A 27702-nucleotide genomic window follows, 5' to 3' on the forward strand; every position below is an offset into this window, starting at 1 on the left:
ATTTTTGCAAATTGCAATTCTGTAGGTGTGGTATATTTGCTACACTGTTCCTGTCCCTATTTTTATATAGGAAAAACTAAAAGGCTTTTCAAAGAAAGAGTCCAGGAGCATAGAGATGATATCATTTATGGCAGGGACACCAGTGTAGCGAGACACTTTGCCCAATATCATCAAAAAAATCCAGCTTCCCTTAAATTTATTGGGATTGATAGGGGAATAAAAAGTGGTAGAGGCCGTGATGAAGATAATTGTCTTTTAAGAAAAGAATCTAGGTGGATATATGTTCTTCAAACATTATCCCCAAAAGGGTTAAATTAAGTAATAGAGTATGCCCCATTTCTAAATTTAAAAGGTTCAAAATTTGGTAGTCTGGAAATGCTATGTAGTTTTAAAGTAACTTGTATTACTTTTAAAGATATACAATGAAAAAATCCTCTGAAAATAAAGTTAGTGAATGAACAATTTAGGAGAAATAAGGAGAAGATCATTTTGACATATAATAAAATATCTGAATACCATTGTTCATTCGATGTGAGTGAGAAATATTGCAATCGGGAGGAAGCAGATTAGTGCTGCAAGTTAACTACATGACAGTTTTTTCTGTAGTTAAAATTTACATTTGCAGGTAAAGTTATTTAAATTTGAAGTAGCGATTTGTTACTACTAAGTCACACCATTTATGCAAATTTGACCTCTGATAAGGGAGGTGAGGATACCTGTGCAAATTAGTCCTGACGAGGCCCCGGATAATCGCAAGGCATTGTGGGGCGAAATGTACGTCGACTATTCTAAGACTATGCAAAGAAACAGAGCACACCTGTGGCAGCTGAATGGAGGCTCCTTTCCTGAGTGAAGCACAAACCAAGGGGAGTGATGACACTCTGTTCCGGTGTTGACCGGGAAACAATTTCGTTTGGATAAGCATTCTTAAGCCGTAGCGGTTGTTCACCTAAGTGTACAGGTAATACGCTGGAAGACACGGCTTAAACAAGGTACTTGGATGCTGATTTCACTTATGAGGTTATGTGCATAAAACAGGATGGAACACGCTATGCTGAACAGGCCTTTGCCTCAAATATCAGGACACTTTGTTTTGATGCTACCAACAGCTTTCACGATAAGCATGTCAAAGATGGCGATTTAAATTTACAAACCAAGCTTCATTAGAATAAAAAGTGGTGAACTATAAAGGAGTACGCTTTTACCTCGGTTGATTTCAATCCACCACAGTATGAATGCTAATATGTTTGCGGTTTATGCACAGTCTGCAAGCAATAGCATAACATTGTAGCAAAGATTTTAGAGGACGTTCTTACCTCGGGAATTGCTGCAACTTTTTGTATATCATTATCTTTGTAGTTGCTACTGTAACCTTTGTACACTGTGTTAAGTCATATTTATGATGGCATTAATTTATAAGAGGATGCTTTTACCTCGTGAACCGCTATGATGATAAACGTATGTCCTTAGCGGAATGCCACAATAATATGACATTAATAATTCATCATCTACTTGAAATACTTTTTGTTTCTAGATGCAATAAGTAAGGGTTGAATACCCTAGTTGTGTATAAACTTGGAACATAATGCTATTGTGTTTAATGAATTATAGTGATGCATCACTTAGTGATATACTGTAATTTTGATGTGAATAAATGTCTCTGTATTTGATGACAAGCCTGTCTGTTGCCTCTTGATCATTGTGTGGTTGGTGTCCGCTTCCCTCTGGTACCTAGAAGAGCAGAGGTTTAGAGTGTTGAAATCCCTAATCTATTTATGTATTCTCTACTTTATCTATTTTTATATGTCATTAATTACTAGGGTCTGCACCACTACTTTGGTGTTTAAAGGTATACCTAGTAGTCCTTTTGGAATTTAGTAACTGTATAGACGTAAATTGTCTAAGTTACATTAAAATAAATAACTCTCTCCCTAAATATCCTTATTGTTTACATATATATATATATATATATATACAGTATATATATATATATATATATATATATATATATACACACACTCTATACACATGTGTATGTGTATATATATATATATATATATATATATACACATATATATATATACATTCACTCTATACATATATATACACACACATATATGTGTGTGTGTATATATAAATACACATATATACACATCACATACATATACTATTTTAGATCATAAGAGGCAGGCGGCAGCCAAGGAGTTAAATATTAGATTACAGGGCTGGTAGTAGGACTGGAGGAAAATAAGACTTGTCCTCTTAACCTAAAAGTGATGTCTAGTGCATATGATATATGCCAGTTGTATTGACAGCAGGAGAGCTACATTTGCCCTTCACCCGACCCGACAACTACATGATCCACAGACTCATCCCCCTCTGCCTCTCCCTCCCTTCTCTTTACCTTAAGCCTGCAGGAAACATGCAAGCAGGGAGTGTAGTATGCTGCCACTACGCAGTAAATCTTCAGAGTCTCAGAGGTGGGATAATCAGTGACAGACTCAGTGCCCTCCTGTTACACAAGTAACCCTTGTGTATTTTGATCCCCCTCCCGCCTCAGTTTGGGGTGGCTGCCTGTGTATCACACTGCTCTCAGGACAGACTTCCCTGCTGAGCAACTTCTCCTCCTCTGCTGCTTCCGCCACACAGCTGTTGAGCGCTTAGGGGGCTCCTGTCTTGCGTGCACACTGCACTAGTAACTGAGTCTGAACCGGAAGCAAGTGTCTCGACTCTCTCTGTGCTTCCCACTGCCTGGTGTCCTAGTGGGTGGGCCTGCTGCCTGACACTTCTTTAGCTCCACTGCATCTTTAGCTCCCTGGCCCTGCAGTCTGCAAAGTTAGAGCGACAATACAAAAAAAATATATTTAAAAAAAAAATCAATGTATTGCCACTCTAAGTTTGCGCGCCCTCCATGCTGGGCGCAGTAAGGCAGCTGCCCAGTCTGCCTTTATGCAAGCGCCGGGCCTGGTTCAGGCACCAATAAGCTCTCAGAGTTCAATAATGGTTTTTCTAGTTGTGAATGTCTATCAACACTGATCGGCTCATCAGATCTGTATATCGATCGAGTCCAATGCGATATTCAGGTGTCTGGTAGCTCTATTGCTGTGCTGGAAGCAGTATACTGTTGCGGAACCCTCACCAGCTACAGGGGGGTCGGCTGCATCCTCCCCAAAAATAGCCGGGAGTAGCCTCATTCTAACTCCAGTGTGGTCGACCTGAGTCTTGAGATATCAGCAGCTTCTCCTGGCTGTCAGACTTTATGATCCGTAAATTGGTCTCCCATTTCTGGCACCAAAAACAATAATGGTGCCCTGTGTTATTTACCTGCAGTGTCTGCTGTCTTCAGAAGCGTAACTGTACTTGGATGTGGGCTCTGACTTTTAGTAATCGTTTTGCATAAAAGCGTCAGATCGTCAAAGCTGGAGTCTATTTTGTGTTCAAGTACCTCCAAAAGGGCTCTAAAAGTTGTGTACATTTTCCCCATACTGTTGATATATAAAAGGAAAGCAGTCTATGCTAGACATGTGCAATTCGTGAGTACCGATTTTGGGGTTAGTGTTAGTTTTTTGTGGGGTGTTTTTATTTTTTACATTAGGGCTGTTTTTATTTTTAATGTGCTGTACAAGAGCTGAATGGGGATTTGTAATGTTAGGGGGTATTTGTTTTAATTTTTTGACAAAAGAACTGTAAACTTTAGGGCAATGCCCTACAAAAGGCCCTTTTAAGGGCTAGTGGTAGTTTATTATAGATTAGGTTTTTTTTATTTTTGGGTGTTTTTTTTAAAAATTTAAACGGGAATATAAATAATTGTTATTATTTTGGATAATTTCGTTTGTTATTTTTTGTAATGGTAGTTTTTTATTTTTTGTAATTTTAGTGTTTATTATTGTTTTTAATTGTAGTTTTAGCTTTTTTGCAATGTTAGGTTTTATTATTTTTAGTAGTTAGTTTGTGTAAACAAGTAATGTTAGTTTTTTTTAGTTAAAGCTTAGGTTTTAAGTAGTACAAATAGGGATATCTCGTCAAACTTAATGTGACAGGTACCACGCCCCTTTATATGCAAACCACGCCCCTTTATAGGCAAATCCCCGCCCCTTTATAGGCAAATTCACGCCCCTTTATAGGCAGATTCACGCCCCTTTATAGGCAGATTCACGCCCCTTTATAGGCAGATCCTCGCCCCTTTATATGCAGATCCCCGCCCACTCTCCTCCCAATATTTCCACCCTACCCGCCCACTATTTTCCATATTTTACGCCCCTTTTATGGCTTCTTCTAAGAGCATTTTAACATTTATTTTAATGTTAAAATAATTCCCTTTTATGGTTTCTTTTAAGAGCATTTTAACATTTATTTTAATGTTAAAATAATAAACAATATAATTTTATTTTAAATAGTGTTGTGTTAATGTTTTATGTATCATTTAACTGATATTTTGTAACATTTCAATGCGATTAAATAAAGCGCAGAATTTATTTTCTTTTTTTAAACTTTTATTTGAGTCATAAAGCAGAAAAAAAAGTTTTATACAGAAAACAACATTTGATAAAATTTACAAAGTCAACCACGTTGAAGGATTAAAAAGTGATCTAGGTCTTTTCTTTGGTGTCAGGTAACCTTGAGGTGTGGTTAGTCCCATGGTGGGTGTTGAAGGTACTGGTAAAATATCATGTTGCGGCAATGTCTCTGGTAAATGGGTAATATCCCTAATTTCCATTTTTAGATGTTCAAAATTATCCCTTTTTCTAGCATTACCAATAACTGACGATGGAATATTCAGTTCAGCCATAGCTTTCATAAAAGACTCCCAACCTTGCGGTGTTTTGCGCATGGTCACATTGTGACTTTGTGTAGCGCAACGTACTAAGTCTAGTATGTTTGAACCAATAATTGTTTGGTTTTTGTAAACAAACTCCCCATTATCATTCCAATTAGTTATATGTTTGGATTGTGCCATTTTAGAAAGAAGTAATTCAGTATTTTTCTTAAACCTGTCATGCACATTGTTAACAACTTCATGAAATACTCTATCACCCTTTTCAATAGATACACTACTTGTGTTATTATCAGTGTGAATAGTTTCTCCTGGGGGCATTAAAAGTCTTAAAGTAGTATTGTCTCTAGAATTTTGTTTAGCAAACACCAGATATTTTTGCAATGCAGCATTGTACTTTTTAATTTTTACATCTTCAGGTAAATTAGAATTATTTAAGATATCAGCAATTTCATCATCCAATCGTGTTGTAACTGTGTGACGAATATCTGTATCACCCTGTTGTGTACGTTTCAAGCGGTCCACATCCTGTTTTGGTACCAGGTACATTTTTTGAGTATGCTCCATTAACGGTTAGTTAACAGACTTGTCAGCAGAGGTATAGCAAAGCCTAAAAGTGGTGCTAAAAATCCACCAGATTGATTTACCAGCTTCTTCTTTTTGCTAATCGATATTGTCCTATTACTAAGACTTTTTATAATTTTGCTCCACTTTTTAAGACGTCCTTTCTGCTTTGCTGTCAAGGGCAATCTACCTTTTAAAATGTTCAGTGCTATTTCACATATAGCAGATATTAAGTCTGTAGAAGCACCACGTAAAATAGTCTTTCTCTGTGTTGGTGAGGCATGACTTAACGTTTTTAAAGCTTCCCAATTGCGGAATAGCCTGCTAGACATGTTTACACACTCCTAATGTTTTAAGTTGAATGATGGATAAACCAAAAAAACGTTACTTTTTAGAGGGCGACTTTTTAAAAATATATGCAACAGGTGTATCTGGTGGGAAGAGACATGTTCTTAACCTGAACTCATCAGGTGTGGTGGCTCTTAAATCTACTAACAAATAACCATAAGGGATATGTGTGGCATCTTCAAAAGCTTCTAAAAAGTAATTAGATTTCCCAGGGTACATCTGTCGTGCTAAAGTAGTGATTTGTAACTTATCTCTTGGGTTTTTGAAAAGTACCATATATTTTGTGTTTAAAGTGATAGTTCTGTTTTTTTTACCCTGACAAAAAACATTTTGTACAAGATACATGATACTCAGATTCCTGTGGTGTACATATTTTGTAAATGCCTTCTCAATTTCAGAACTGTCACTGGCAGCTTCCATCAAATCATCAACAATTGTTAAATTAATTTTATCAGGTGGAAATAAATCATCATCGACAAATGTGTTTGGAAGACCTTCTATAAATTTAATATATGGAAAAGTATATAATAATTCATCATACAATTTTTGCCAGCATGCATAAAACCACACAATATTATCAGGTTTGTGGGACAGAAGTGTGTCAGAATGTTGTAAAATTTGTTTTACAAAATAGCTTTTGTCTGAATTTGAAGGACCTGCTAAAATACAAGAAAAAGAGTGTTGCAAACGCGTGTCCATTGTTAGTGTTATATTAGTAACCAAATGGTAGTGTCGTAAAATCGTGTGCTAACTTTCTTTTTGTATAAACACACTTTTGTGTTTTCCTTAATGGACGTGTCTCAATCTGCCAGTAGCGTTTGTTTCTGGTAATACACTGTTGCTCTACCACAAGTCTTTTTTGATTGTCTATGTTACAATTTAAAGGGTAGTCCAACACCAAGTCTTTTAAGCTTTCAAAATTGATTATATCTGTGTTAGCACTGTTCAAGGTTATCCCCTTTACTTTAAGATTTGTTTTTCCATTGCTCAGTTTATACCCATACGTCTTGGGGCCTGCAGAAACAAACTCTGTGATGTGTTCTCCGGTCGGTAGTTCACTAGTTAACTCCCCTAGATAATCACCCAGAGGTGGATTCCAGTCACCGTCCTTGCTCACAAATATTACAGAATCTGTGTCATGATAGAGGCACCTCTCTTGCAGACTGTCCAGTACTCTGTACAATTCAAGTCTGGCATATGCTGTAGTAAAACAAGCTATAAATATGTTAACATTTTTACTGGTTGTGTACCTCTCTTTTGCATATTTCCAACTAAGCATTGCTGTTTCATCATCTATGAAATCCAAAGAAGACACCTCATAGTATGGTAAAAAAGCATACCTGAAAAGCTCATCAGGGTCTGTCACAATGCATGTGTTTGGTAAATTAGTTCTTTGACCAAACTTACCCCACAGGGAATTTAGAAACAATTTAGAAATGTGTCTTTTTGCAGAGTTTACTGTGATATGATTTGGTCTTAATTCTACATCCTCTTTTTTTTGTAATCTTGGATGTACTGTGTCTTTTTTTCATCATCAGTACACCATGCAGGGTAGCCAGAAGCTTCCTGTTTATCCCTGAGATGTAGTTTAATGTAGTTTTCAAACAGATTTTTTTTATAATTTTCAAAATGCCAAATCTCATAGATTTTAGAAATTTTATATCCTTTTTCCACAGCAAATTGTATTTCAATTGTACACCATGTGCCAGTCAGAGCGCGTTGTTCATCACTATGATCACACTGTGTCACGCTGTTATTGGTGGCACAGGTCAAGCAAAGTGGGAACATGAGCTTACCATTTAATTTTAAAGGTAGGACCGGAAAAAATAATCCTCTAGGTGGAAGCATTTTTACTTTAGCCAAACCAAAATAAAAATTCATGTTCCTGAAATTCTCATAAATAATTCTTGGGTGTCCTACAGGGTAAGCTTTTGTCTTGTTCACAAAGGGGTACAAACTTGTAAAGTCATAGTAGTGGATACTTTCACCAGGTGCTGTTTTGTGGTACAGTTTAATCGCATTTGTGCGACCACCGTAAAGTGCATCTCTGGGGTCCAAGGGCTGTGGGAACTCGTTTTTAATAATAAAAGCTTGCAGCTCTTTGTCTTTGGCTAACATAGCCAACCACTCGTGTTCCCACAGCACTCTGACCTCAAATCCGCACGACTGTAAAAAAAGCTTTTTAACAATGTATTTATTATACAGCTGACTGTATGTGGAGTCTGTTACCTCATTTGTATCATTTTCATTGTAACAAACAGGGCAGCCATGGTAAAAACAACCTTGAAATTCAAAAGCTGTAGGAACATTGTTTATTACAGCATAGCCATCCAAGCAGTATTTACCTACCCTGCGCTCACCACCGCGTAAAGCATGTTGTATTGCAATACCCTCCTTATGTGCAACATACATCAACCACTGAATGGCTGGTGTAGAGTAGCGTTTTTGCGTTTTGTGATAATTATCACAAGGGAGTATTGCAATAGTGTGATTAGGTAAGAATTTGAATCTGTACATAGCCATACACACTAATGCTAATGTGGTGAGTTGAAACGGGTCAATACAGTTTATGTCTTCAATCAACTCCCCATTTTTGTTAAATTTGATTGTTTCTGTCCAAGTCATGTCCATTACGCTTTCTCTAAAACACACACATGCAAGTCTTAAAACCTCAACATCTTGTTTACAGTAGATTTTAAGAGCAGTCTGAAAGTCAAATGTCTCATGCTTATTCTCTTCATACCACTTCAAAAATTCAGCTTTCTCATCGAGCATCATGTACTCAACACCATAGTGGTCTACACAGGGCATAGACCCTATATAGTTTTGATTTTCGCCTGTGTTAAAAAAATGAGGAAAATGGCCTTTAGATTCTTTAAAACCTAGGGCTTTTGGCAGTTTGCTGAGTTTCATTGGTAGAAAATTTAGAGAATCTATAAAACGGATTTTTAAGTCAGGCACTGTGACACACAAGAGTTTACCACCTTGCGCCAACAACTTAATTGCTAATTTCTCTTTAATTAGCTGTTGAACCACTAAATAGGAATCATATCTACCACCGTTATGTGCTATAAATGTAACAGACTGGAATTTCGTTGTAACAAAATGGTTCACAAAATCCTTCAAACAATCAGAACCCTGAAACTCCCATGACTTTGTATCATCTAACTTTTTAGCATAAACGTAATTAGGTATATGAACACCTGTTTCCTGCATACATTCAAAATCATAAACAATGTAATCTGTCTCTTTTTTTGGTGGTTTGTATGGCGTCATGTAACAGAGATGTGTGTCAAAAATGTCAATTTCACCATGGCATATGCTACATGTTGGGGGTGTACAGTCATGACCATCTTTCCTAACATATGCACAACACATGTCACAATACACTTTGGTATGACACTCTACCTCACCCTCTTGTGCTAAAGCATTATGCAAAGCCAAACACTCAACTGAGCGACAAACCAAATGACAACTAAGGCATCTACATATTTCATCTTTAACCTCAACACAATTCTGTCTGTGACATGTTCTGCAAAAATATTTACAAGAGTGATTATTCTTGTGGTGAAAAATAGAGTGGCAATACTGACAAAAATAATCATGACCTATAAAAGCTTTGATGTTTTTTATGCCGTAATAGTGCTCATTGTGATGCAAAACAAACAGCACTTTATCCTTACAGGGTCCATCAGTATAAAAATACTGCCAAGAACCCTGATTATGGTAAAGTATTTTAATAGTGACATTCAATAGCTTTTCAAAAGCCTGAATGTCACTAAAATTAACAAGATGTTCATCGGGTATGCACAATGTTTTGTGCATCTCTCTGGCTTGTACTATTAGTTCTGAATCAGTAATGTTACGTTTTTCATCTAAAAGAGCTTTGAGACTAGCAGCTAAACACAAGTTAGAGTCATAGTTGTTAAAATTAAATAACCAACGTCTTTTTGTGTTTATGAGTGAACTATATGTAGTTGAACGTATCTTCCTACGTTTCATAATACCACCAGCCCTGTTTCTAAGAATTATGATCACAAGTCTTAAACAACCACTACCTATACACTCGGCATTGCTTTGCAACAAACCAGAAACATTGTTTAAATGACCATCCATGCCCTTTCTTAAGGAATATAAAGGCCTGTCAAATCCATCACCTTCAAATCTTAACTGAACTAGGTCACCAGGTCTTACTTCAGATTGCAAATTATGTAGAACTGTTTGTATAGCTTCATGCACGCCCTGAACTGCTGATTCAAACGATCTTAACTTATCTAGGTTTACAAACCTGAAATGCTCATAATACATAACAGCGCCAAAACGATTAATGTTTCTTTGGTACCCATCTATGTGTTGTAAAATGACAGGTGGGTCACTTTGATGCTGTCCAGCATTATGTTGAAGCTCTGGCTCAGGGGGTGATTGGCAATCTACAGTTTCTGATTGGTGGGGTAATTGTGTTTCTGATACAGGAGTTGTGCCCTGAGATACATGATACCTATCTGAGTTTTGTCTCATATTTAGTGCTTGGTTACCCAACTCCCTGGATAGCATACTATGTTTTAGTCGGTCAACATGCCCTAATATCTTTATTGCTTTTCTGACAGCTCTATTTCTATACTGTCTTCTTAGCGACCACCGTCACCCCCTACTACATCGAATTCCCCTGCCAACCATGTCTAGTCAATTTGTCATGGGTGTCTGTTGAAAATATAGATTACTGGTCTTTAGAATACTGTTGATAGTCTCTATAAGATTGTTAATGGTAATGTCTTTTTGAATGATAACTGCTTCTAAGCTCTCACACCTTGAACTACATATCCGTGGAGCCCCTACGCTGAAACATGTGTTCTTTTTTACTGTGTTTGTGATATCCTGCAGTGGAACAACAGGTTTTAAGATATTACCAGAATTTTTTACTATAGTTCTTTTTTTTGTATTTTGAGCATTATTCTCACCACTAGGTTTTCTTTTAACACATGATTTCTTAGTTGTGTTTGTGTGTTGTGTTTTCTGTCCCAAACCTGGTAATTGTAGAGAATTCAAAGATTTTTTTGGATTGTTAGAAAAACCCTTGGCTCTGCAATGTGTGGGTACTGCTGTTGGAGACTTTTCATCATCATCAATGGTGGTTATGATGTCTTCTACAGCTATAGATTTTCTAGAAGCCACAGATGAAATGGGGTGTGTTTGTTTACTTCTGGAGCGTGATGAGACTAGTGGAAAAAAGATATAATTGTAAAGTATTGTGCTTTTAATTCTAAGTAAATACAAAATAACAAGAGACCCCAACAATTTGAACTCACCAGTAGTAGAGGCTTTTAGTGCTTGTTTTACACATTCATTGGGAACCTTATTTACTGGTTGCTTGTGAACTATTGCCGTAACGACTGTTGTTTTAGGTTTCAATGTTACATCTGTTAAAATAAAAAATATATAATTTAATTTAAAAAAAAAAAAAAAAAAAATAGGAATAGGTTTTAACGAACATTACTCATAGACTAACCACTTTTTGGTGCCTGTTGCATTTTATCACTCCCACAATCAGTAGGTCCATCAATTCTGTTAAAATTCAGCTGTCGTTTTAAATCTGTTTTACAAGGTCTCTTTGGTGTCTGCATCTCCAATCTGCTTACACAGGGACTTGTCAAATTAGTACGGTCAGGAAATATTTCATTAACATCTGCATTGTTGATTTTTGTAAAATCTGTTAAAATAGAGATTATAATCACTATTCACACTGAAAAGAAAACAGCTAATTAAACACATTTTCTTTTCCACAGGCTTACCCATTTGTTCAACAGCATCTACAATTTCCAGCAATTCTGTATCAAATGTTACACCTATTAAAATATATATATATATATATATATATATATATATATATATATATATATATATATATATATATATATATATTTATATTTAAACTTGAACAATTTCAGTTACAAATGTAAATAAATTAATTACTTACACTCAGAAAAAGGCACATTAAAATCATCATATATTCTATGAATTTCTGCATCCTTAAAAAAAATAAAAAAATTATAGCTTTTAAGGATTTTGTGATGTAAACAACAGTAGGATATAGACACAAATACACAATATTAAAGACGTGTCACAAATTGCTAGTATTCTATACAGACTGTAACTAAAGGTATACCTCACTTTACAGCAATCATAGTGATATTGGGAGAAAATTCACTAGCTTCATTACTGTGGGATCTGTGTCTTAGTGCTATAGTCTGGCAAATTTTACTACAGTATTTGTCACTATTTTACAGCTACAGTATTTATTGAATACTGTGCTGTGTTAGTGTTAAACTAAATATAGCACCATGTTAAACTAAATATAGCACTATTGCACCCCTAATATACTGTATGTTAGTTAAAGTCTGTGTCTTAGTGCTATAGTCTGGCAAAATTTTACTACAGTATTTGTCACTATTTTACAGCTACAGTATTTATTGAATACTGTGCTGTGTTAGTGTTAAACTAAATATAGCACCATGTTAAACTAAATATAGCACTATTGCACCCCTAATATACTGTATGTTAGTTAAAACATGTTTTCAAGTTTTTAAGCACATTGGCAAGTGAAAAGAAAGCTTTGATTATTCAGATAGAACTTTTAATTTTAATGGGGGGGGGGGGAATGGGTAATAAAGGGATTATCTATCTTTAAAAAAACAATAACAAATGTATGCAAAACTGGGGAATGGGTAATAAAGCGATTATCTATCTTTAAAAACAATAACAATTCTATGGTAGACCGTCCCTTTAAGTATTATACCAATAACAAATAATTAAACTAAATAATTTAACAAAAGCCAAGTCATTCAGTTATTTTAAAACAGAAACAGAGCATAAAAAATAAAACTGTAAATTTTAAAAACCTAAATATAAATAGAAATATAACAATATATTATAGATTAAAAATAAAGAAATAATTACCGTTTCATAGACTAGTGTTGGTTATGCAAAACTGGGGAATGCGTAATAAAGGGGTTATCTATCTTTAAAAACAATAACAATTCTATGGTAGACCGTCCCTTTAAGTATTACAACAATAACAAATAATTAAACAAAAAAAAAATATAACAAAAACCAAGTCATTCAGTTATTTTAAAACAGAATCAGAACATAAAAATAAAACTGTAAATTTTAAAAAACATAAATATAAATAAAAATATAACAATATATTATAGATTAAAAATAAAGAAATAATTACCGTTTCATAGACTAGTGATGAAATGTTCATTTCAGTCTTCTCCATTCTTGGCAAATGTTGATGTAAGCAGTGTTTTGTTGCTTTGCTTATATAGACCTAACCCCACCCCCCCCCCCCATGATGTGTCACATCATGGGGCTGTCACAACTCTCAAAGGGAGGGGGGATTTTTTTCTTTTTTTTTTTAACTTTTCTTTATTCTTGAATATTATGTTAATTTTATTTAATTATAATTGAGAAATAAAGAAGAACAACAATGAATGTATGTTTAACAATTTTTATTAATGATTATTATAAACAATACAATAAAAAGAAAATATTTAATGTAACAGCTTTGATCACGTGAGTGTTTACGTCTGATTACAGCAAGGTCTGCATGTCTGGACATGTTCATTACATATAATTCTTGTACGCCATAATTGTTTACAATCCCTTAAAAAATAAGACACTATTTTATCATTTTTTTTTAAATCTGATGAAAAGTAGCTCAGCACTTTATTAAACCTCATACCTTTAGCCATACAATGTATAAAAAATATACAATATTCACCACATACAATAGAAAACGTATATTGTAACTGTTTATTCTGAAATACTATACGCTTTGCATTCCTTTTTAAGAAAATTAAAAATGATTTAGGAAATATGGGGTCTCCTGGTGGTATACCGTAAGAGTCAAAGAAATAGCCAGTCCTCTTATCATCAAAAAAAATGGAAACCCAATGTTCTCCAGCATTTGTATGGGGGTCAGTGTTAATAATAAAACATGCAGGATAGTTTGTTAATTTCTGCTTTGGCAGTAAATCACATGGAAATACGCCAACAAAAGTAGAACGTGCATATGGATCAGCTGCTAAAATTCTATTTATTTCCAATGTATTCATTTTTTTTCTTTTTCTTTTATAAATAATCATACAAAACTTCTCGTCTTTGATTGATTTCAATAATGTTGTCAAAAACACTGTATACAATCATGTTAACAGTTCTCTCAAGTGCTCTTGAAAATCGAATTTTAGCTCTCAGATTACCGCTACGTATAAGAGAGTAATGAGATCCACTTTCTCCATCGGGTGTGAGATCAAAGGCAAAAAGGGTGTATCCATTTATATATTCATCTCTGTTAATTAGGATTGCAGAGCCACAATTCTGCTTTCCTGCAATGTTCACTAGAGAAATATATTCACGTACTGCATTTCCATTTTCAAAATCTGGTTGAAATGGCTTTGTTGGTATTTGCTCACCATCCAGATAGAGTGCAGCAAAATTTACATGGTTGTGTTTGAAACATAGTGGATTCTTGTCATAAGCTCCTGAGAAGGCATCATTGTCTACAAATCCTATAACCACAAGCTTTGGTAATTGTCCCAGAAATAAATTTTCTTGATTACATACACGGCTACCTGCAGCGATAGAATACACTTTCAGTCCGACTCTATCCAGAGCATATTTTGCATTTGCTGTTAGCAGGCCTTGCGCATGACCTATTCGCACTGCTGGTGATATTTGCACTCTTTTGACAAAAAGTGATGCATTCAAGATTTGTACTTTATACTGTTCTGCTTCTGAAGACATAAGACAAAATGCATCTTTATTTCTAGTAAGTTTTATTTTCAAATCAATTCCGTTTAACATTAACTTTTCTTGGAAAAACAGGTCACTGTGAAGATGACCTAGTAATTCAATAGTTTTACCCCTTTCTAACATGTGCGCTCTTTTGTTAAAACCTTGATTGTCTCCACCCAAGACACGTGTGTCATGGTGACCCGCTGTATCTTTATAAAACAGTCCACCTGTGAATTGCGTTGATAGTGTATCAGCACTATAATTAAGAATTGTTTCAATGTACCCACGGTAAGCGTAAAGATTATTTGATTGTGATACAAGTCTGTCTCCTAATGTGACATCCACTTGATTAAACAGTGTGGACAGTGGATAGTTGATGAGGCTGACTCGGGCCCCCTCAGGAGGTGGTGTATTGTCTTGTTTAACAATTTTACATGTTATGAACAAAAGGGTGTTGTTCAGATCAAAATAATGATCTCCACTTCCAGCTATATAGAACTCTAAAGGTGCATTTTCAATAATTGCTGTCAGGGGTTGTATTTCCACATAGAGTGATTTTTCTATACTTGTTTGTGTAGGCTGTATTTGAAAAATATCCAATTCTGACTTGGCACATTCTAAGGATCCATTATGAATAAACGCCATAGCTTTTTTTTTTTTTTTTTAATGACAACTGTGTGGTTATTAGAAGATGTCACCTGGTGAACGCCTTGGTGGCCTCTGTCTCTTTCTGCTTTTGCGTGCACGGTTTTTAATTATGTGTTGTGTTAACATTGGTGGAAAAGCAATATCATGCTTTCTTTTTGTTTTTCTCTTGTTAGGAATATACACAATGCCAGTTCCCTCTTGTGGACCATTATTCATTTTATTCATAACAGCTGAGGACACACGGCTCACCACATCCTTTGCTATACCCTGTGCTGCTGTTTTCATATGTGGTTTTACAATTTCAAACCCACGCCTAAACAAAGGTACTGCCATCCTGAATAAGTTCCTAAACACACCACCTATTCCACGGCCATACATGTATGAACTACCATGAAATCCAGGTAGGCCATTTCCTGCTTGTGTTCTGTAATAATTGCTGTATATGTCGGGGTCACCATAAACTTTCATTGCAACCATTTTATCTTTTTTAGAACAACTCTTTTTTACGTGGCCTAAAGTGTAGCTTAATGATCACCTTTCCGTACTTAAATGCCACGTTTTTATCCTGGTCGTTCTTTATCTCAATTGTAACACGGTCAAAATGATGTTTACTGACAGGCACATAGTCTGGATCGATATAACGATGCGTAATAATTTCGTTATTTCCACCCGTAATATCGACAGCGAGCAGCAATGGTACAAAGCTGTCACCTACACGCTGATGTTCTATGATGTCGGTGTAGATAAAAAGTGTGTAGAATCCTGCTTTTATATCACAATATATCTTTCCATTCTCATTCTTGACAGCCTGTGTGTTAACGTCATTTCTTAATCCGTAATTATTAAGTCCTAAGATATGAGTTAACTTTTCTGAAACCGTAATGATACTGCCACTACTACCTACTACTCGAACCGTCCGTGATAATTCATCGTACTTTAGCTTCATGTCAATACTTAAATTTTGAAGCGTGGATAATTTATCATTAATAGCTCTAACTATATCATTCATATCTTTATAATAACCAGGCTTCAAATGCACATAAGTGATTGGTTTGTTCTGCGTTGTTATAGTTATTTTGGAATCAGCCGCTTCAAGAAGATCAAAAGTGTGGGGGTACATAACCTCTCTTACGCCAACCTCCTATTCGCCTTTTAATGTAACAGGTTTAGCTAGCTTTGTTGTAAAACTAGAAATTTCATTGTTAGGGAACATATGATAGGAGGCGTTACTTAGTAGAGTTAAATAAAAAGAGGACTGCTCCATTATACTATAATGTAGTTAACTGACTTTTGGGTATCCAACTGTTGAATTTATTTGGGTAACCTCTCCACTTCACATAGCAGTATAGTTTTCTTCTAATATGTTTCTGTTTTAGAACCTTTTCAATTCTGTACACACGATTGTCATCATGTGATATTTTTTGAATTTCTTCAGTGTAGAAACTACCTTCAATAATTTCACCTGCTAAATCTTTCAGTTTATAAAGAGGTTTAGAACCACGTGTATTCACACCATCTATTACAAATATCTCGTCCGTAAAATTTTGTTCGTAGCCTTTGGTGAAAAAATCTTTAAACTTTGAAATCCTGACATGGTCACCAACTTTTAAAGCAGGCTTAATGTTCTTAGATTTTGAAGAAACACCATAAATATTTTTCCAAATGAGCAGTGAATTTTCCTGTGTCACGTTTACAGGTGAACAACGTATAGTCCTGTGATATATATTGTTGTAGCTAAATATAAGAGCATTTAACACATCTATATATCTGTAGGTATTGTGGTATGTAAAATACCGCCACATTTTAGTTTTTAATGTACGATTAAAGCGTTCACAAATGGCTGCTTTAACAACATTGTTTGCTACAAAATGTTGAATTTTATATTTTTTAAATACTTTTTGGACAGCCACGTTTAAGAACTCAGTACCCTTATCAGTCTGAATCTTTAAAGTTACACGACGACCTTGAAAAATTTCTTGAAATCCCTTTGCAACGGATGAGCCTGTTTTATTAGACAAACAGACAACCCACGCATATTTAGAAAAACAGTCTATAACGGTGAGAATATACTTGATACCATCATTATATTTAGCAAATTCAATCATTGATACCAAGTCAGCCTGCCATTGAATATCTATAGACGCTGTATATATTTTGTTTCTTTCAAAAACACGTCTAACAGGCTTATGGAGTGAATAAGTATCTTGAGAATTTAAAAACGCTTGAGTTGTTGCTTTGCTAATATCATATTGATTAGCCACACAATACAGATTATGTACCCCTCCAAAAGACCCGGTTTTTAATGGATTATAATATATATCTCTTAATACAACTTCATGGTTTTTATCCGGTGATCTCCCAAAATCAGACATTTTTTTTTTTCATGTAGTTTAGCAAACTGTTAAAGCTGTAAATATTGACATGTGTTATCAATAGCCATTCACCAGGAAAGAAAGCATGTCTAATCTGAAACAGAGGCTATTTAGTCTTAAAAAAAAAAGATGTAAACATTATCTTTTTGTCATCTGCACTGAACTGTGCCCTGTGGTCATTTTGACACAAGGATGAATGTTGAAATAAACATTTGACAGTGTTTAACAAACCCTATCTAATTTTAGACATGTGTTATCAATAGCCATTCACCAGGAAAGCATGATTTTGACACAAGGATGAATGTTGAAATAAACATTTGACAGTGTTTAACAAACCCTATCTAATTTTAGACATGTGTTATCAATAGCGATTCACCAGGAAAGAAAGCATGTCTAATCTGAAACAGAGGCTATTTAGTCTTAAAAAAAAGATGTAAACATTATCTTTTTGTCACCTGCACTGACCTGTGTGACCTGTGGTCATTTTAAAGCATGGAGGAATGTTGAAATAAACATTTGACAGTGTTTAACAACCCTATCTAATTTTAGACATGTGTTGATCATAGCATTTCACAAAGAATGTGAAAAGAAGAAATAAAATGTATTTGCTTTTAATATTAAGTACATGTAGAATCAGTATAAATTTGATACAAGAAATTATACTAAAAAGAGGTGTGTCTATGTGGGAGGTTTTTTTCAGTTGGGAGGGGTTGTGCAGGGGTGGGGGGAATGCTTCTGTGCAAGAGCTGTGTGATTAGCACACATTATCTACAGACAGCAGTTTTTGCAGGTAGAATACTTCTGTCTGTGTAAGAGATATGTGAATTAGCTCATATTTTCTCCAGCATGTATCAGACAAACTGCATGTTGAACACTTTTTAGATTCAAAAAGACTGTATAGCTTAACAACTTTTGGTTAATTAAGAAAGATACAAAATATCTTCTCTGTCTAATGATCGAGCCCCATTACGCAGAGAAGATATCTATTTTATATCTTCTCTGCGTAATGCCCTCGGACATTACGCAGAGAAGATATTTTGTATCTTTTTTCTTAATAGCCTTATTAGGAATACATTGAATTAAAATGTGTTCTGTTTTGTTTTTTTTTGTTTTGTTTTAAATTAAAATGCATTGAAATGTTACAAAATATCAGTTAAATGATACATAAAACATTAACACAACACTATTTAAAATAAAATTATATTGTTTATTATTTTAACATTAAAATAAATGTTAAAATGCTCTTAAAAGAAACCATAAAAGGGAATTATTTTAACATTAAAATAAATGTTAAAATGCTCTTAGAAGAAGCCATAAAAGGGGCGTAAAATATGGAAAATTGTGGGCGGGTAGGGTGGAAATATTGGGAGGAGAGTGGGCGGGGATCTGCATATAAAGGGGCGGGGATCTGCCTATAAAGGGGCGTGAATTTGCCTATAAAGGGGCGGGGATTTGCCTATAAAGGGGCGTGATTTGCATATAAAGGGGCGTGGTACCTGTCACATTAAGTTTGACGAGATATCCCTATTTGTACTACTGTTTTATTTTTATTTCACAGGTAAGTTTTAATTTATTTTAACTAGGTAGTTAGTAAATAGTTATATTGTAACTAGCTTAGGTTTTATTTTTATTTCATAGGTAAGTTTGTATTTATTTTTAAAAAGGTAGATAGTTAATAATTGTAACTTTACTTTAGGTGTATATAAATTATGTTAAAGTTAGGGGGTGTTAGGTTTAGGGGTTAATAGTTTAATTTTGCTAGTTGCGATGTGGGGGGGGGGCGGTTTAGAGGTTAATAATTTTATTTAGTTTTGGCGATGTGGGGGGACTGCGATTTAGAGGTTAATAGGTTTAGTTAGTGTTAGTGATGTGAGGGGAAGGCGGTTTAGAGGTTAATAGGTTTAGCTAGTGCTGGCGATGTGGGGGATGGCGGTTTAGAGTTTAATAGGTTCAGTTAGTGTTGGCGATGTGGGGAGATGGCGGTTTAGAGGTTAATAAGTTTAGTTAGTGTTGGCGATGTGAGGAGACAGTGGTTTAGAGGTTAATAAGTTTAGTTAGTGTTGGCGATGTGGGGGGACGGCGGTTTAGAGGTTAATAGGTTCAGTTAGTGTTGGCGATGTGGGGAGACGGCGGTTTAGATGTTAATAGGTTTAGTTAGTGTTGGCGATGTGGGGAAACTGCAGTTTAGAGGTTAATAAGTTTAGTTAGTTTTGGCGATGTGGGGAGATGGCGGTTTAGAGGTTAATAAGTTTAGTTAGTGTTCGCGATGTGGGGAGACAGCGGTTTAGAGGTTATGGGTTTATTTAGTGTTGGCAATGTGGGGAGACAGTGGTTTAGAGGTTAATAAGTTTAGTTAGTGTTGGCAATGTGGGGAGACAGTGGTTTAGAGGTTAATAAGTTCAGTTAGTGTTGCCGATGTGGGGAGACGGTGGTTTAGAGGTTAATAAGTTTAGTTAGTGTTGGCAATGTAGGGGGGGATGGCGATTTAGATAATTTAATTTCGGCATATTCCATATGTTAAGTTAAATCGTTTTTCGGATCCATTCTTTATTCATATTTATTATTCTATTATAAACTTTAGAATAAAATAATGAATATGAATAAAGAATGGATTCAAAATAACAAATGGATCCAAAATAACAATTTAACTTTACATAACAAATTTGCAGAAATGAATTAATTATTTAATTAATGAAAACGAAACTATTTTTTTCGCTGTGCACATGTCTAGTCTATGCATGACTGCCGTACCTGGGTTACTGGGGGAGGGTCGGGATCTCATATGCAGGCTGCCGCCTGAGGTCCCAATGGCCCAGTTCAGGGCTCCTAAGTCATATGAACAGCCAAATTAATTTCCCCCCACTTTTTATTCAAGCATAACAGTTAACCAGAGCTCTGAACCTCTCCCATCCAAATCAATTTTTTTGTAGTGTAGGGATTTGCCCCTCCCTCCCCCCTCCTGCGCTGGGCTGCCCACCAGCCTCCCTCCCACATCTCCCACCAGCACCAACGGAAGATTCATACAGACTTTGAAACAAACTTTGTGCATTCAAGAGACTGTTACCAGAGATAGGTTAACGATATAAACGATTATCGACTATTATAGTACTCACAATGGATAGAAGGAGAATATCCAAGAACATAATCTCAGAACTATTTCAAACATAAGTGAATTCCAAACGCCTATAGTTAAAGAGACATTCCAGTCAAAATGTAAATTCACATAGATGAATTACATCTTTGAATAGAAACATATTTGCAATATACATGTATTAGCAAAAATGCTTCTAGTAAAAGTTATCACTGTTTTAGTGTTAACATTTTCCTCTGCAAGTGCACGTGAAGAATAGCTAGATATTGTCACTGCAATCACATTTTAAATACTGCAGATGCTCAGATCATCAGTGGGGCTTGTATCATGTCAGTTATTATTAAATTGAGTCATTAACAGATGGTACAGGCACCTTAGGCTCTATTAGCAAGTGCTGTGTTTAAAATGCTGGTGCACAGTGCATACTTAAATACACTTTTGAAACAGCTATAGCTTTTATTAGCAGCATTTTTGCTAATGCATGTATTTTACAAAACTGCTTCTGATAAATACCGAAATGCACCCAAGTGGTTTGCAATTTTGGCTGGAATATCCCTTTAAAGTTTAAGTATTTAGTGAATTGGTTTTCCAAAGTTGTATCACCATTTCAAATAAATAAGAGATCACCAATAAATCTGATATAAAAACAAATCTTGTCTCTATATGTTTTTTTTTTAACTGGATGCAGTGCGCTGAATGTTTTAAACTTGAACCTTTTTTACTATTGGATGTTTCAATGTCTCTTTATTTTGGATACTGTTGAGTCTGGGGGCTCCTTGCATTGTGGTTGCATCACACAGACTTCATCCCCTAAGGACCGGCTTGTTGGCATGTTCACAGACCACATGATTTACTTCCACGCTGGGTATGTTCCGCTACAGTGGAGCGGAGGGCCAACAGCTGTGCTGATTCAACCCATAGAGGGACTAGAATGGTGAGGTTGCCAAGGAGAATGCCACGCTCCACCGAGCTGCTATCAGTGTATAGCCTGATTGACAAGAGAGAGTGAGAGGTGGAGTCTTGTAGGGTCCCATACTTTGAAGTGCATACGCATGATTGACAAGTGCCCTCTGCGTATGTATACCTGGAATTTAATAAACTTTTATATTTGAACTTACTTTCCACAATCTGATTGCAGCACCTATATTTGGATGGCATACATTATTGAGGAATCTCCAGTGTAATAAGGAGTGCTGTGCCCTTTAGAGGAGTATTTGTGAAATCCTAAAAATCTGGTCTGCTGAGTGCCCTCAAACATGAACATTTGATATACCTGAAGAACAACATTTGAAATAAGTCAGGAAGTGAATGTATTGATAAATGTGATAGCTAAGCATATGCAATATTTTTTTCTTAATGCTATAGCCTGTTTATCAATACACAATAATGGGACAATAACATTTTTAAAGTGTAGGTAAGAAGTGAGGAATTTCAGGACTAAAAAATTATCAAAATCCTTCATATAATTCTTCTGTATCATCTTGACTTTTCAATAATGCCTGTTGCGTAATTTGTTCTAAAGAATGTAGAAAAACGTGCCTGTCAGATGAACTTTCTTCACCTTCCTACTAACTTGCTTCTATCTTCTATCACACAATTTCTCTAAAAAAATGTAGATTGGCACCAATATAAAGCAATGATTAATGGCTTATATGCCTTTAAATGCCATTCATACCAATACACCAATTCTATTAAAACAGAACAGAGTTTCACATAAGTCTGCAAGAGATCGGCAAGGTGGGGGCATAACACTGCTAGGAAAAAAGAGAAAGTGGTCTTTTTTTTTTTTTAAAGTTCAGGTCCAGTGCAGGGTGATGGGGTGTACAAGATCAATGTAATCTAAATATTGTTTAGGCTGAGATAATGAAAAAGGAATAAAACACAGTGGACACATGCAAAAAACATAATTTATGCTTACCTGATAAATTTATTTCTCTTGTGGTGTATCCAGTCCACGGATCATACATTACTTGTGGGATATTCTCCTTCCCAACAGGAAGCTGCAAGAGGATCACCCACAGCAGAGCTGTCTATATAGCTCCTCCCCTAACTGCCCCTACCAGTCATTCGACTGAAGACAAGCAAGAGAAAGGAGAAACTATAGGGTGCAGTGGTGACTGTAGTTTAAAAATAAAAAACACCTGCCTTAAAATGACAGGGCAGGCCGTGGACTGGATACACCACAAGAGAAATAAATGTATCAGGTAAGCATAAATTATGTTTTCTCTTGTAAGGTGTATCCAGTCCATGGATCATCCATTACTTGTGGGATACCAATACCAAAGCTATAGGACACGGATGAAGGGAGGGACAAGGCAGGCGCTTAAACGGAAGGCACCACTGCCTGCAAGACCTTTCTCCCAAAAATAGCCTCCGAAGAAGCAAAAGTATCAAATTTATAGAACTTTGAAAAAGTATGAAGCGAAGACCAAGTCGCCGCCTTACAAATCTGTTCAACAGAAGCCTAATTTTTAAAAGCCCATGTGGAAGCTACCGCTCTAGTAGAATGAGCTGTAATCCTTTCAGGAGGCTGCTGGCCAGCAGTCTCATAAGCTAAGTGTATTATACTCCTTAGCCAAAAAGAAAGAGAGGTTGCCGAAGCCTTTTGGCCTCTCCTCTGTCCAGAGTAGACAACAAACAATGCAGATGCTTGACGAAAATCTTTAGTAGCTTGTAAATAAAACTTTAAAGCACGAACCACGTCAAGATTGTGTAAAAGACTTTCCATCTTTGAAGAAGGATTAGGACACAGTGATGGTACAACAATCTCCTGATTGATATTTTTATTAGATACCACCTTAGGTAAAAAACCAGGTTTGGTACGTAACACTACCTTATCTGCATGAAAAATGAGATAAGGGGAATCACATTGTAAAGCAGATAACTCCGAAACTCTTCGAGCCGAGGAGATAGCTACTAAAAACAGAACCTTCCAGGATAAGAGCTTAATCTCTATGGAATGCAAAGGTTCAAACGGAACCCCTTGAAGAACCTTAAGAACTAAATTTAAACTCCAAGGCGGAGCAACAGGTTTAAACACAGGCTTGATTCTGAGTTTCTACCTGTAAGGCCTCTTCCAGAGACTCAAACCAGAAGGCCGCAGCAGCAGTGACCGGGGCAATGCATGCAAGAGGCTGGAGAATAAAACCTTGTTGAATAAACATTTTCTTAAGGTAACCCTCTAACTTTTTATCCATTGGATCTAGGAAAGCACAACTGTCCTCGACGGGAATAGTTGTACGCTTAGCTAGGGTAGAAACTGCTCCCTCCACCTTAGGGACCGTTTGCTATAAGTCCCATGTAGCGGCATCTATTGGAAACATTTTCTTAAAAATAGGAGAGGGAGAGAATGGTACACCTGGTCTATCCCATTCCTTAGTAATAATTTCTGAAAACCTTTTAGGTATTGGAAAGACATCAGTGTAAACAGGCACTGCATAGTATTTATCCAATCTACACAATTTCTCTGGCACTATAATGGTGTCACAGTCATCCAGAGTAGCTAAAACCTCCCTGAGCAACACGCGGAGGTGTTCAAGCTTAAATTTAAATGTAGACATATCAGAATCAGGTTGAAGCATCTTTCCTGAGTCAGAAAAATCACCCACAGAAAGAAGCTTTCCTGCCTCAGCTTCTGCATATTGTGAGGGGATATCAGACATAGCTACTAAAGCGTCAGAGAGCTCTGTATATTTTCTAGTCCCAGAGCTGTCTCGCTTTCCTTGTAACCCTGGTAGTTTGGACAATACCGCTGTAAGGGTATGATCCATAACTGCCGCCATGTCTTGTAAAGTAAACGCCATGGGTGCGCTAGATGTACTTGACGCCACTTGAGCGGGAGTCCCTTGAGCGGGAGTCAAAGGTTCTGACACGTGGGGCAAGTTAGTCGGCATAACTTCCCCCTTGTCAATTTCCTCTGGTGATAAATCTTTTAAAGACAGAATATGATCTTTATAACTTAAAGTAAAATCAGTACATTTGGTACACATTCTAAGAGGGGGTTCCACAATGGCTTCTAAACATAATGAACAAGGAGTTTCCTCTATGTCAGACATGTTTAAACAGACTAGCAATGAGACCAGCAAGCTTGGAAAACACTTTGATAAATGTAAACAAGCAAAAAATAAAAACGGTACTGTGCCTTTAAGAGAAACAAATTTTGTCAGAAATTGAAAAACAGTGATAAAAAGCAGTAAATCTTACGAAATTTTTACAGTGTGTATAATAGACTAACAGAGCATTGCACCCACTTGCAAATGGATGATTAACCCCTTAGTTTCAAAACCGGATCAAAAAAACGATATAAACGTTTTTTAACAGTCACAACAAACTGCCACAGCTCTGCTGTGGCCCTACCTGCCCATACAACGACTTTTGAAGGCACAAAAACTCTTTGTAGAGGTCCTAAGTGTTCAGGGGACTCCTTCAGGGAAGCTGGAAGTCTCAAGCTGCAAAAACTACTGCACGATTTAGGCCTGAAATTAGGCCCCTCCCAACCTGTACTCACAGTGAGAGGGCCATAAAAACTATCCCTAGGCAAAATCTAGCCAGCCATGTGGAAAAAACTGGGCCCCAATAAAGTTTTATCACCAATATATATGTAGAAAAAAACGTTTAAACACTTCCAGCAAACGTTATCTTATTTTCAGAAATGTGAGAAAGTAATAAGAATATTACCTTTTACAGCAAGCATGGTACTAGTCGTTATTAAATCACTGTAATCATGCTTACCTTAAATAAATCCGGTATTAACAGCATTTTCTAGCATATTCATTTCTCTAAAAAAAATTAAACTGCACATACCTCATAGCAGGAGACCCTGCACGCCATTCCCCCAGCTGAAGTTACCTCATCTCTTCAGTTATGTGTGAGAACAGCAATGGATCTTAGTTACAACCTGCTAAGATCATCAAAAACCACAGGCAGACTCTTCTTCAACTTTCTGCCTGAGGCTAAAACAGTACAACTCCGGTACCATTTGAAAATAATAAACTTTTGATTGAAGATAAACTACATAAATTCACCACATCTCTCTAGCTACTTCCTATATTATCGAGAGCTGCAAGAGAATGACTGGTAGTGGCAGTTAGGGGAGGAGCTATATAGACAGCTCTGCTGTGGGTGATCCTCTTGCAGCTTCCTGTTGGGAAGGAGAATATCCCACAAGTAATGGATGATCCATGGACTGGATACACCTTACAAGAGAAACAGTGATTTTAAGGGGAAAGGGAGAGAGATGTATTATGGACGGCAGGGAAGTTCTGGCCATTTGTAGTGTTATGTAGCTTGTACTGTAATATTCAATACAGGTTTGGATGAGCTTGTAGCACTGTTATAGACAGAGTTCTTAGTCCTAAGTATCTTTCATAGGCAGATTACACTACCTGGCCCTTAGTCAACTTTCCAAAAATATAAATGTATACAATTAAAAAGTGCGCTAGAAAAGCAACAACATCCTCCAGTATGAAGAATAAAAATAATTTATTTAGAAGACAATGTAAGCAGTATTAGCAATTCCTATGCGATACTATATCTGTTGATAAAGGGATATCCCAAATGCATATGTCAATCGCAATCATACAGACATACTATTCCAATCATACAGACATACTATTCCAATCATACAAAGTAAAAATTGAAACCACCGGTGGTAAAAATGATATACACATTAAAATGTCCAGAATAAAAGCTTTTCTCTCATATAAATGGCAGCGAATGAAAGGATGCTATATAGTGGAATTTTCGCTCAACTTTAGTTATATGCTTATTGCTCATATATAGTTGTTGTTTTATCAGGTGTAGTATCCACAGAATGGTATTTTCCAAAAGAATTATATCTTTAAAAGTCACTTTTGTATAAAGCATTTTTTGGACAATGCTCCCCTCTATTTCAGGAATATGTGGAACCTTCAATTCCACCGGTTCAAAAACAACTGTGAAAATGCTGTGCGGTTGATCGGGCAAAATCCCTGCGTGTTTCCTCCCAAGTATGTGAGAGAGCGCCCTGTTCTTAGAGAGTATCCAGGTGTGTCTATGCATTTCAGCCAATCAAGGGCCTTTATCAAGATGACCTGGTCTTTCTATGTTCCTGAAATGCGTAGACGCACCTGGATACTCCTACAGTCTAAGAACAGAGAGCTCTGTCACATACTTGGGAGGAAACACGCAGGGATTTTGCCCGATCGAGAGCACAGCATTCTGATTGGTAGAAGGGAAACACGTGACGGCACACACGGAAGCAACTACAGTCACACTAAATGTGTAAAGGGAAATTGTGGTAAGAAACCTTAATGGCCCCTAAAGGACGCCAACCCGGACAAGGTAACGCACCGTAACAGTTGTTTTTGAACTGGGGGAATTGAAGGTTCCACATATTCCTGAAATAGAGGGGAACATTGTCCAAAAAATGCTTTATACAAAAGTGACTTTTAAAGATATAATTCTTTTGGAAAATACCATACTGTGGATACTACACCTGATAAAACAACAACTATATGTGAGCAATAAGCATATCACTAAAGTTGAGTGAAAATTCCACTATATAGCTGCCATTCATTCGCTGCCATTTAATGTGTATATAATTTTAAATTTTTACCACCGGTGGTTTCAATTTTTACTTTGGGGGTCCTTACCTTAGGTCATGCCAATGGGTGCTGGTCAACCAGTTGGGAGCAGTGTGGTTGTGCAGGGGAACAAATATCCTTGTGTGGTCCATAGTTTGAAACCTAAAGTGAAAAAGAAGATACAGGAGGGCAAGTAAGAATGTCTTCGAGTTGTCTCTGGAGGCATATCGGCAGAAGTAGATTGCAGAGGAAAATATATCTGTATATATCTATACCTATATATAATTATACAAGGAAGGGGAGTGTCCCCCCGAAACGTCACGCTTGACGTCACGCTTGACGTCACGCTTGACGTCACGCTTGATCTATTAAATATTCACTTAAAAGACCAGGGAGTGCTTTCTTTCATTTATATACGTACCTGCTTGCACCCTAGCATTTAAATTTTGGAAGTGAGAGTGCTCTCACAGCAGTGAGTCAGTGTGCGGCCGATTTGGGGAATATAATTGATTGGCAGCTGTGTGGTAATGGTGGGCGGGGCCAAGGTTA

General features: G+C 36.3%; 2 protein-coding genes across 5 annotated transcripts; both read right to left on the minus strand.

Moving 5' to 3' along the window:
* Positions 1-6170: 6170 nt before the first annotated feature.
* Positions 6171-27319, minus strand: LOC128663189 (uncharacterized). 4 transcript variants are annotated; one of them, XM_053717397.1, is made up of 4 exons: positions 27223-27319; positions 11193-11393; positions 10993-11103; positions 6171-10902 (listed from the first exon to the last, which is right to left on the minus strand). In XM_053717397.1, the coding sequence occupies exon 4, from the start codon at positions 10238-10240 to the stop codon at positions 7169-7171; it is 3072 nt and encodes a 1023-aa protein (XP_053573372.1). In that variant the 5' UTR covers positions 10241-10902; positions 10993-11103; positions 11193-11393; positions 27223-27319; the 3' UTR covers positions 6171-7168. The 4 variants fall into 4 exon arrangements, with proteins under 4 accessions (XP_053573372.1, XP_053573371.1, XP_053573373.1 ...); XM_053717396.1 differs by lacking the exon at positions 27223-27319 and adding an exon at positions 12918-12997; XM_053717398.1 differs by lacking the exon at positions 27223-27319 and adding an exon at positions 12918-12960 and having other exon boundaries at positions 11193-11314.
* On the minus strand, positions 13817-15124 carry LOC128664491 (uncharacterized protein F54H12.2-like). Its single transcript, XM_053719314.1, has one exon. The coding sequence runs from the start codon at positions 15122-15124 to the stop codon at positions 13817-13819; it is 1308 nt and encodes a 435-aa protein (XP_053575289.1).
* Positions 27320-27702: the final 383 nt, after the last annotated feature.

The sequence above is a fragment of the Bombina bombina genome, chromosome 6, assembly GCF_027579735.1.
Source record: "Bombina bombina isolate aBomBom1 chromosome 6, aBomBom1.pri, whole genome shotgun sequence".
NCBI classification, from domain to species: Eukaryota; Metazoa; Chordata; class Amphibia; order Anura; family Bombinatoridae; genus Bombina; species Bombina bombina.